At 40.7% G+C, this 12,425-nt stretch overlaps 1 protein-coding gene across 1 annotated transcript in view; it reads right to left on the minus strand.

Annotated features, from left to right (window-relative positions):
* Nucleotides 1-12,425, minus strand: part of LOC310855150 (NT-3 growth factor receptor-like) — a 262,706-nt gene that overhangs the window by 101,826 nt on the left and 148,455 nt on the right. Inside the window, 3 exon segments of the mRNA XM_083760043.1 lie at nt 385-526; nt 875-1,017; nt 4,182-4,336. Of these exon segments, the coding sequence (XP_083616169.1) occupies nt 385-526; nt 875-1,017; nt 4,182-4,336 (440 nt within the window).

Raw genomic sequence — 12,425 nt, forward strand, 5'->3', positions numbered from 1 at the left:
CACACAGAAAGACCCCATGACCTTGCTGTAAAGCTACAGTATTAACGGCTAACCTACCAATAACAATGTTTCAAAAATGCAGCATTCACAAATCTTGGCATTTGGGTGAAAAATAATAATAATAAAAGGTTGGGGGCATTATTCTATTTCTGTTTTCCGTAAAGAAAATGTATATTATATACAAAAAAGACATGGTCTTCTGTTTCCCAGCATGCATACTATGCATTGACATGCAGTAGTACAGTAAGTGCCTCCCTGGGGATACTCTTGGCATCGTGGATGTGAGCACAGCTTGCGGCTTTACATCTTTTGCAGTAACCTCTATGTTTGCATGGAGTCGAATAACTTCATTACATAGACATGAATTATAGACACGGGTCTTACACTGTACGTTGAGCTGTGTGGAGGAGTTGCTCATTCCCACCAGGTTCTCAGCCATGCAGGTGAGCAGGAAGCCGTTGTCATCTCGACTAATGTTGAACAGTGTCAGGTTGATGGAGTGAATGTTAGGCCAGTATACATTAGACTGGAGAGAGAGAGAGAGAGAGAGAGAGAGAGAGAGAGAGAGAGAGAGAGAGAGAGAGAGAGAGAGAGAGAGAGAGAGAAAGCGAGAGGTCAAAATAAGAATTTCACCCACTTCTTTACACCTGTAAACCTGCGAAGTGAAAATTAATAAGATCATTATGATATGATGATTCTGATTCTGTGAGCAGTATTGGATCTGTGTTAGAGACAGTGTAGTACTGTGTACTTGTGTGTGTGCATGCATGTGAGTGTGTGTGTGTGTGTGTGTGTGTGTGTGTGTGTGTGTGTGTGTGTGTGTGTGTGTGTGTGTGTGTGTGTGTGTGTGTGTGTGTGTGTGTGTGTGTGTTACCATGTGTGTGTTGATCGAGTGTAGTCCTGCTACGGTCCAGTCCACCTCAGGCAGGGGGATTCCAGATCCATTACAGCTCACGGTCACATTGTCGCCCTCCACGACAGTCAGATTGGTATGGCTCACACTGATCTCTGGGAGATCTGCGCACGCACACACAAACGCACACACCACACACACACACACACACACACACACACACACACACACACACACACACACACACACACACACACACACACACACACACACACACACACACACACACACACACACACACACACACTCCTGTTTTAGTTTACTTTGTGTTTGACCTGTCCTCCGTTTTACTACTGTGTAATCTGCTTCTGAAACAACAGCAATTTCCCCTCAGGATCAATAAAGTTTTAAATCTATCTATCTACAACTGCAAGCACTGAGGGAAGGTCTCCAGTAGACAAACAAGCTGTAACACTATATATATACTGTATATATATATATATATGGGGATCGACCTCCCAAAGATATAAACCCATGTGGTCTACTCTGTATGTCTTTAGGTTTGCATTTTTTTATTGTAATGTATGGTTGCTGACAAGAAAACATGTCTATATCACGTGTGTTACATGTCACATATATGTAGCAGACTGAGTGGCTCACAGCCTCAGCCTGATGGCCTAAAAGTCAAATATCTCCCCATAGTCGCACGGATATTCCTTTGTCTTAGTGGTTAAGATGTTGGCTTTCCACGATTGGGGACGTGGGTACGGGGCTGCATACGTTGGTTAGACATATTGGTTAGACATACTAACAGTCCGACATGCATTAGTCCGACACACATGGCTGGTTACAACTAACACGTGGCCGGTTAAAACTAACCCGTGGCTTCCGACATGCATGACAGGTTAAAACGAACCGGTGGCTTCCTGTGAGGTTAGGTTTAGGGTTTGGGTTTTGGGTAGGGTGTCAGACTAATGCCTGTCGGACTAGTAGGTCGGACCAAACACAAGATTCCAGGGTGTTACATATAGATGAATGAGCAGGATGGATTGAGATGCACTGCCAGCACCGATCTACAACCAGAGGAATCTACAAAAAAATAATTATCTGATCTGCTGGATGAAATATACATAAAAGAACTGCATTTGAGGTTAAATGGGACCGCTAGGGGGTAGCAGTTGTCATCTCCATCACTTTGGCTATCTGTGATTCTGTGTGTGCGGCCACATTCTTCTTTGAAGACTACCTTTTAGATTATTCTGCCGTGGGCCGGAACCACTGTAAGGACTTGGTGTGCGTGTCGTCCTCTTGCACGGTGGATGCATTATTCACATTCCAGAGCATTCTCAATCATTGGGGAATGTGGTATAGCTGCAGAGGTAACTAATCAACAGCCAGCTGTCTGGCCAATTAAGCTTCAGGAATCTCCTCGACTCCTCGGTCAGTGCTCTCCTTGGGGAGAAGTGACAGGCGGTAAGGTCTCCATTCCCACTGCAACAGTACACTGCATTTGGAACCTTGTTTGATGCTCATCACGTATACGTGATGGATCTATATGCTAATTTTATTTCTTTACATTTTTCAAAGAAATTGAGTAACCTTAAGTCCTAGAACTTTAGTATGCTTCTGCGTTACATTCCAGCATCCTTCATATCCATTCATTCACTTAAAGATCCGATATCTTAGTGGTTCTAGTCAATTTATACTTTCTGTATACTGATTACACAGAACATATTCATAGACCTATTTATTTTAAGTAATTCTTTCTTGGGTGTCTCTTTCTAATCTAACTCTTTCTCATCTAACTCATTGAACACAGGCCATTTTCAGTTGTAACTGCTTATTATATTAATATCCATTAGCTGACTGGCTGCCATGATTGGCTAAACGTGTGGAAACCCAGGAATGAGGTTACTCCACAATCTACATATAATGAATACTGAGCTCACTGAATATTGAAGAGAACGTTAGCTAGATAGCTGATTAGTACAGATCTACTGCAGTTGGTGGCAAATATATTTTACTTCAAACTTTCCTCAACAGTATGAACTCACTAGATATAGGCTACTGTAGGTCAAGTTTTACCTTCAACGTATTCGAGTTCTAACTTGCTCTGGTGCAGCCACAGTACAAACTCGTTCCTGGGTGCTCAACAATGATTGGCTAATAGTATCAACGTCAAAACGGGATGAAATTATTAACACTCATGACGCCAAAATGCTTCGGAACCCGTCAGATGACGGGTTTAGATTTAACCGCGCCATGAGTCGCCATACCCGTCGCCATACCCGTCATATGGCGGGTTATAAGGTTTATATCAATTCCAAGCAGCCGAAGCTCAACACTAACCTTTCGTGCTGCCCAGCCTGCTAGACAGCACCTACGTTCTTCCCATCATGAGGATCAATGCGCCTCCCATAAGGATCCACTCATTGTCGTTTCTTTGCTGCTTGTTTTCTCAGAAAAATACTCCAAAGTTGTTGTTTTTGTGCAATCCGCCTGAAGTTCAGATGATCGCATTGCGCCCGTCATATTACCGCTTGTGGTGAAAACTAAGGCATGGAAAAAAAGATTGGCGTCTTATACAGAAATAAAACCAGCTTTCCTTGTAGGAAAAGGATCTGTTGAAGCAACTTTCCTATCAGTTGTGGATTATGGGGATATTGTTCACGGATACGCTGCTGCCTATACACTTATAGTACTTAGCCTCTGTTTACCACTCAGCCACTTTACCACTAAGGCTTATTACTGGTGACAGCTACACTACTCACTAATGTATCCTCTATGACAAGGTCGGTTGGTCTTCTCTGGCTGATAATAATAATCATTGGTGTCTGTAACTATAAAACATCATGACATATAACATTCTATGTTGCCTTGGAACCGTGGTCCATTTTTAACTCACTCTGGTGACTAGTGTACCTTGTGGGAGGTCTGATCTAGGAAAGACTGCTTTTAGTTTTTGTGCTCATGGAATCTCATGCAACATGGAATAACAGAATGTAACTCATTTTTCACCTGGTGCCAATTGCCTATAAGCTGTAATCCTGAGCGCTACTTTCCCTCTGTCAACCTGGGGACGTCCACAAACTGAGCTCATGCTTCCTTCAAGGCATGAATGAAGTAATATCAGCACCTGTTATGTCAGCTCAGCATTAGTCATTTATTCTAAACACATTTGTGCATGAGCGATATAGATCCTCGTCATTCATAGTTTTGAAGAGACCTGCTGTACTGTAACACAACAGATGTCACTGAATCTCATTTGTTGCCAAATCCAGACTGTGCAGTGTGTGCACGCACGCACGGATGGACGGACAGTCCTTACCACAGTGGTTGATGTACATGTTGTGCAGTCTGATCTTGGACGCTCCGTTCCTACAGTACAGTTGTTGTGTGTGGAGACCCGCCTCTCCTCTCTGCTGCCACAGCTGCACCCAGCGGATAGCGCAGCCACAATCAAACGTGACTCCGTCCAAACGCCTGAAGAAAAGAAAATACATATTTACGATAATAAACAATTAACAAAACAATATAAATAATGTAAAAAAATCTGTCTGTGTGTTGGTTAAAAACATATTGAACCAATGGAAAAGTATTAAAAACTGCTTTGGCGAAAACCTCCTAACTCCACTTGAGCTGGATGTTATTGAAATAAAATAAAATAAATCTTCGATTTATTTCTCCCAATCCCGATCATTTGAAAATGACATGATCGGCTCCGACTTCCGATAACTCGATCGGATCGGAAAATCCCTAATAGAGTTGTACAACAGTGTTTCAGTTTAAGAAAATTGTTTAAAAAGGAAAAAAAAAAAATTATGAATTAGAAGGTTAGATTTACATTTTCCCTTCGTTCCCTCAGCTTTGTTTAGTTTGTTCTCTTGTCGAGCTCTATGTTCTTTTTGTCTTTCTTTGTTTTCTCTCTTTTTTATTTGATTTGATTAATCATGGTGATCAGTGACGTAGAGTCCGTGGGGGGCACGGGGCCTCTGCCCCCATGAGGAATTAGACCTTATATATATTCGCCTCGGTTCGTCCCATTTGTACTGTGCCAGGTCGCGCCGCGCCCGTTCGAGCAATTCTCATCTTTGCATTGACTTTGTATGTAATCGCGCCACTCTAACCATCCAAGTCTGAACGCACCTTTAACACCTCTTCTGTCCTGACCCGGGGGCTGGGGGTGGTGGGGGGTGGACATGTTGCCTGTCCTCTTTTACACAATGCAGATCGGGCATTCAAATGCTAATCTGGTTTGTTTTCACCTGCCAGGTACTGTAGGCAGTGTAGGGTATGCATACAGTACTGTACTCTGCTTAGGCTACTTGTTCACAATGAAACCACCACCAGCAAGAACACCCTGGCTGGCAACAGCGATGCCAGCCTGCCGTTGAAACCTGCCGCCGACCCAGCAACAGAACACAGAACCTGCCGAGGCGGACAGAACTAGTGTCTGTCTACATTCACTGCACCGCACATGTCCTAAATTTAGTTATGCAGGATGTTGTCCACAACATCAAAGAGTGTCAGGATTTCATGGTAGTTGTTCGTGACATATAATAATACTGATCAGAAATTCACCAAAGCGACTAGCCTGGTTTAAGGAGTACCAGATGACTCAGTGCAATCATGGCATTTAAACATGCTCTTCTGTTTATAATCTAAACACTGTGAAATGAAATAAATAAACATGAAATTAAATTAAACTAGAACTGCACTCTGTCGAGTGCATACTTGCTTGTTGCACACTAGTAGGCCATAAATGGCCAACTAGTGCGCAAGCAGAGCGCGCAAGTCCTTTCGACCTCTGTAAACTGTCAAATCTCAGTATCTCTGTGAAGGAACGTTTGAAATGATTAATGTTTAGATGTAACTATTTGCTACCTACTTTATACATATAAACATCTAGTATTATTAAGTATGATTCAAGTTTCTATCTATATAAGAAATACTGTTTTATCGTTGTAGATATATTCTGGATCCCTTTTTAGTTTTTCTAGTCATACACATACACACCACGTACTCTGGTCCCAGCAGATCAGGCACAATTAGCTATTTTATTTTTTACTGATTATGTATATAGTATACGTATGACTAGCTCTAAATGATGACGTAAGAAATATATATAGTATATATATAGTATATAGGCATATACTATATACGTATACATATACTCTATACTCTATACTGTATAAAGTGTGTAGTTGTAAGTTGATTAGCGGTATACTGTGGTTACTTTGCGCCAATAACCGTGACAGCTGTTCCGCCATTTGAGGCTTACGCAGAAAAACATCAAATCTGTGCCTGTGTTGCTGGACCAAATGACCACAAATGACCATATTTCTTACGTCATCATTAAGAGCTAGTCATACACATACACACCACGTACTCTGGTCCCAGCAGATCAGGCACAATTTGCTATTTTATTTTTTACTGATTATGTATATAGTATACGTATGACTAGCTCTAAATGATGACGTAAGAAATATATATAGTATATATATAGTATATAGGCATATACCATATACGTATACATATATAATCTATACTCTATACTGTATAAAGTGTGTAGTTGTAAGTTGATTAGCGGTATACTGTGGTTACTTTGCGCCAAAAACCGTGACAGCTGTTCCGCCATTTGAGGCTTACGCAGAAAAACATCAAATCTGTGCCTGTGTTGCTGGACCAAATGACCACAAATGACCATATTTCTTACGTCATTATTAAGAGCTAGTCATACACATACACACCACATACTCTGGTCCCAGCAGATCAGGCACAATTTGCTATTTTATTTTTTACTGATTATGTATATAGTATACGTATGACTAGCTCTAAATGATGACGTAAGAAATATATATAGTATATATATAGTATATAGGCATATACTATATATGTATACATATATACTCTATACCAGGGGTATTCAATTAGATTAGGCAGGGGGCCACAACTGTAGAATTATTGTGTGTGGGGGGCCGCACAGTGTGCGCGCGAAGCGCGGAAATTTGTGGGTTCTCAAAATGCTTTTTGTGCTCAAACACGAAGATTTATGTATATTTCCGCACAGTAATGAGCAGGATAATATGTCTATACAGGTATATGCCACCTTAGAATAGATGTAGGCCTATACCTATTTGACAGTGCATAAACAGCATTGCTTTGACATTAACGACTGGACGGACACACACACACACACACACACACACACACAAACACACACACACACACTCACTCTGCTGTGGGCAGTTCAGAAACCCGTCCACGACCACCAGTGACATCATCGTTAGGCAGATTGTTTTTTAAACAAGATTTATTTACGTGAGAATAGTTTATCAGACTATAAAGATCAGATTACATAGAGCAGTGATTCCCAAAGTGGGGTTCGGGGTCCGGGGACCCCCAGGGTCCTGGAGGCAGTTCCAGGGGGTCCCCAGGGAAATGATGGTTTGGAACCAAATGGACCCTTATGGGTCTGTAACTGTAACTGTGTACAAATGGAACCAAATGGACCCTAACAGGGTTTATTATTGTGAGAATGATGGCTTCCATTTTCGCATTGCAACTTTTCAGGACTAGAAAGCCTGCAGTTTCTATTAGCTTGGATTCTCCATTGATGTCACTGTTGGGTGGGTTTCTGAACTGCCCACAGCCCTCCTATGTGACACAGACCGAGTAGAAAAAAACGTGTCATTTTATCATGATTATTAGTGAGGACCTATTATATGAAGATAGGTTGAAAAGTGGTCCTTTAATGATTACCGTCATTATGGTAATCAAACAATTAATATTGCACACACCATACCTGTAACTTTTATTATCCCTCTTATTATTCTCAAAAAAAAAAAAAAAAAAAAAAAAAAAATCTTTCAGGGGCCACAAGGGGGCGCTCCGCGGGCCGCATGTGGCCCGCGGGCCGCCAATTGAATATCCCTGCTCTATACTCTATACTGTATAAAGTGTGTAGTTGTAAGTTGATTAGCGGTATACTGTGGTTACTTTGCGCCAAAAACCATGACAGCTGTTCCGCCATTTGAGGCTTACGCAGAAAAACATCAAATCTGTGCCTGTGTTGCTGGACCAATGATGACGAAATGACCATATTTCTTACGTCATCATTTAGAGCTAGTCATACACATACACACCACGTACTCTGGTCCCAGCAGATCAGGCACAATTTGCTATTTTATTTTTTACTGATTATGTATATAGTATACGTATGACTAGCTCTAAATGATGACGTAAGAAATATATATAGTATATATATAGTATATAGGCATATACTATATATGTATACATATATACTCTATACTCTATACTGTATAAAGTGTGTAGTTGTAAGTTGATTAGCGGTATACTGTGGTTACTTTGCGCCAAAAACCGTGACAGCTGTTCCGCCATTTGAGGCTTACGCAGAAAAACATCAAATCTGTGCCTGTGTTGCTGGACCAATGATGACGAAATGACCATATTTCTTACGTCATCATTTAGAGCTAGTCATACACATACACACCACGTACTCTGGTCCCAGCAGATCAGGCACAATTTTCTATTTTATTTTTTACTGATTATGTATATAGTATACGTATGACTAGCTCTAAATGATGACGTAAGAAATATGGTCATTTCGTCATCATTGGTCCAGCAACACAGGCACAGATTTGATGTTTTTCTGCGTAAGCCTCGAATGGCGGAACAGCTGTCACGACGAAGGAGACCGGGCGAAAATATTACTTGCGCGCTCTGCTTGCGCAAGTAATTAAATAGTGATGTCACGAGACCTGGGCGATTTTGAGTGACAAAAAAACGCAAGATTTCATATTAGTTAACATAATGGGCTTAATATCAGGGATCTCCACATATGGGCTTAATTGCGACAGCAGGACGCATTTACTATGATATGATCTCCCTGATGATGTCATAGTGATGTCACGAGACCTGGGCACAATTCCCCATGTATGGGGATTTTACTATATCATCCCTGATGATGTCTTAGTGATGTCACGAGACCTGGGCACAATATAGGATTGTGAGTGACGAACGATTGTGAGTGACGATTGTGAGTGACGTGACTTGACGTGACAAAATGCAAGGTTTCATGGTAACATATTAAAAGGTGAGGAGAGGAGAGTTTCTCATACACTGTCCCCACCGATGATTTCACACCAAAACCATATCTACAAGTCTGCCTCTTCAGCAAATTACTAGTCAACCAGGTGTCACTATACAGTCTTTGCTACATACGGTATACTGCATTGTAGTGTATGTACATACTATAGTGTGCACACTGTGCAGTATATCCCTTTCATGTCATTAGGCTGTAAGTTAAAGCCACATTATTCAACAGTCTGTACCGCCTATGTGATTTGCATATTATGTCCAATTAGAGTGGCAGCTGGCTGCGATTGGCTGACTTTGCCGAGATGAATGGACGTCCCAAATGTCCTTGTCAGGGGTGAACGTCATGTCTCACATTTAAATATTCGCATTGCATACATTTAGCTGATTCTCCCAGCTGATGTGTACACGCACCTGTGCATGCGTGTGCATGTGCAGCAACGCACACGTGTGAGTGACCTTGCTCAAGGGCAATTAAAGGGGATCAGTAAGTGAGTAAACTATTGATATTGTGGTCCCAAAGTGCTTCACAGTAAAAATAGAACAGTAAACCAGTAAAGCATTAAAGAAATTATCTGCAAAAGGGCTGTTTGCTGGGATTGAACCCGTGACCTTCCAGTTATGAGACACCTCTAATATATGGCCGAGGCTATGAATAATGCAGGAGGAACACTTCCTGCAGCAGTCATGTGATTAGATTGTATGGCTGGAGGTGACCTGCTCTCATATTCAGGCGGAATATTAGAATCCTCTTATAGGATCTTAAAGCGGTTACCATCTCCGAAATGATGCCTTGACTCAGATACATTTTTTTTATAAAGGAATGTCTATGCCACAGATTGACATGAGTTAAGTATAATGCACCTTAACCACTTAAACCATATTAAAAGAATAGTATAAATATCCTAACAGAACCATGACAGCAACAGGCATTTCCATCACTCCTGAACTTATCCAACGCACGCACGCACACGCGCACACACACACACACACACACACACACACACACACACACACACACACACACACACACACACACACACACACACACACACACACACACACACACACACACACACACACACACACACACACACACACACACACACACACACACACACACACACACACACACACACACACCTCTCCCACTAATGCCACTTTTCATTACCAAAATTAATATTGACTCAGCTGCACAGCTTTGAACTGCTGCCAGTTTACAGTAGCATGACTTTTCCGCACGCCGTCTAAAATATCTTTGGTCTTGGGAAATTCGTCATATCGGTATGCAAAGATTTGTCTGGGATTAATGTCAGATACTATTATTGATATGCACTTCACGTTTCAATGTTTTATTTACGGTTTATGTACAATACATTCCAAGTATATAACAAAATAAACAAATACATTGTGACCAAAAAAGGTATAGGCTGAAGCTATATTAGCTTATAATGCCTTAATTACCACTTACATGATGAACAAAGAAAAACAAAAATCTGTCTAATAAACAGGAGAAGAAAATAATCAGTATATATTTTTTTCCTTTTTTGCTTCATATTGAGGTAGAATTGACATTTGTTGATGTGGTTGCTTCCACCTATTGCTTAATTACCAATGTTTCTATACTGTCCCCATCTCTAGTTTTGTATGTTCTGCTAATGTTAAATTCTAATAAAATCTATTGTTTAATACTAAGAAGTGCCAGAAGTATCACCATTTGAAAATTAAGAGACCATACAGTTATAGACTGACAATATGAAACATGATGAAGTAATACAAAAATAGTATTCACATTTTCATTGTTTCATCCGTCCTTGTCAATAATAATTATTGTATTTAACCAGCAGAATGAATGCATTCTGTGATTCACTTTGAGTGAGTCCTTGATTCATTAAGCCATGAACTGGAAGTTCAGTTAAAGAAATACACTGCATAAAAGTATTTAACAAGCTATGTAACAAGTACTTAGAAAAGCGCTATATAAATCCCAGATATTATTATTATTATATTATAGCTTGGAAGCGCCTTAATCGACAGCGTCAACAGACTCCTGAAGCGTGGCTAGAGCGGTTAGGGGCTGGAGCCTGGAGCCAGGGTATAATTAAATGGAAAAGGGTAGGCTAAATGGAACAGAGATATCATATCACAATAACGTTACAGATTTCAAAATGCTATTTTAGCAGGCCAAATTTCAAAGTCACAATGAAACACACAACACATCAGTGCAGGGTATATTTAGGGAAAAAAATAATAAAAGTGAATGATAGACAAACAACATTGTCATACAGTGTGCATGACTTCATTCACTTTGTAAAAATAATGAATTGCATTACTGTTCGTCTAATATTAATATTACTTATGAAGTAATCGCATTACATAATGCATCACTTATGTAATGTATCCCCAACATTGTAAAAATGTACCTTGAATTCATCTCTGCTGTGATGTGTTGCATTCTGTGCACTTCTTGTCCTTTTCTTATTAAAATGCCACAGGCATATTTTCTCCTAAATAATGAGCACTGTGTACTCTGTTATGACTTATGAATCCAGATTTTATGACTTCCCCCGAAAAAAACTTTAAGTGTTAAAAACCTGTATTTCTGTGGAGATCCAACAGCTCAAAAACATTTTGGCTTTGACTTTTTCACCAACCACTTGTAATGATTTACTTTTTGCGTAGACTCAACAAAGCAATTATCTCCCTATACCCATCTGTCCTCTATGCCAAATGGAAATACCAATATTTTTAAACACTTCGCCTAATTGTAAAAACTGCTTCACAACAATGCTGGTGTAACAAAACAGGAACAAGAGAGGCTAGAGGGATTTAAATGTGAACAACAATGGCATGTCATATATCACATATAGGTAGACTATGTCAGCACATACAGTACAAACTCAGAGTGAATACAAGGATGCAGCTAACAATGGACTGGAGGTACAGTACCACATCCTCCTTTGGAATCACCATCACACTCGTCAGCATCACCACGGTTGGAAAACGAGCAAATGACTTTTGAAAAAATCCGGCGATTTAAGAAGAACTGAGCGGCTTATGCAGCTATTATTCCACAGGGACCGCATTAGGGAGGAGTGCACGATGCTGTCCTCACCCCCGCTGAGATCAAAGCACTAGCAGCAACAATGCTGTGTACAGTTACCATAGTATCCATGTCTCTGTCTGCCCAGGCAGGCACCTGTGTATATAATCTCACAGCAAGGAAACAAGCCTACAGTATGTGTAGTGCGTGCGTGCGTGCGTGCGTGCGTGCGTGCGTGCGTGCGTGCGTGCGTGCGTGCGTGCGTAAAGAAAGTATTTTTGTACCTGTGGTGTGCTGGCTCCATCCATCATCTGCTGATATATCATCGCTCACATGAAAACACGACTTGCAACAATATCCCACAAAGATCCTAATGACGTTTATTTTGTTTTCTTTGAGATGAGATACTCC

This window comes from Protomyctophum parallelum (assembly GCF_964188405.1).
Source record: "Protomyctophum parallelum genome assembly, chromosome: 2".
NCBI classification, from domain to species: Eukaryota; Metazoa; Chordata; class Actinopteri; order Myctophiformes; family Myctophidae; genus Protomyctophum; species Protomyctophum parallelum.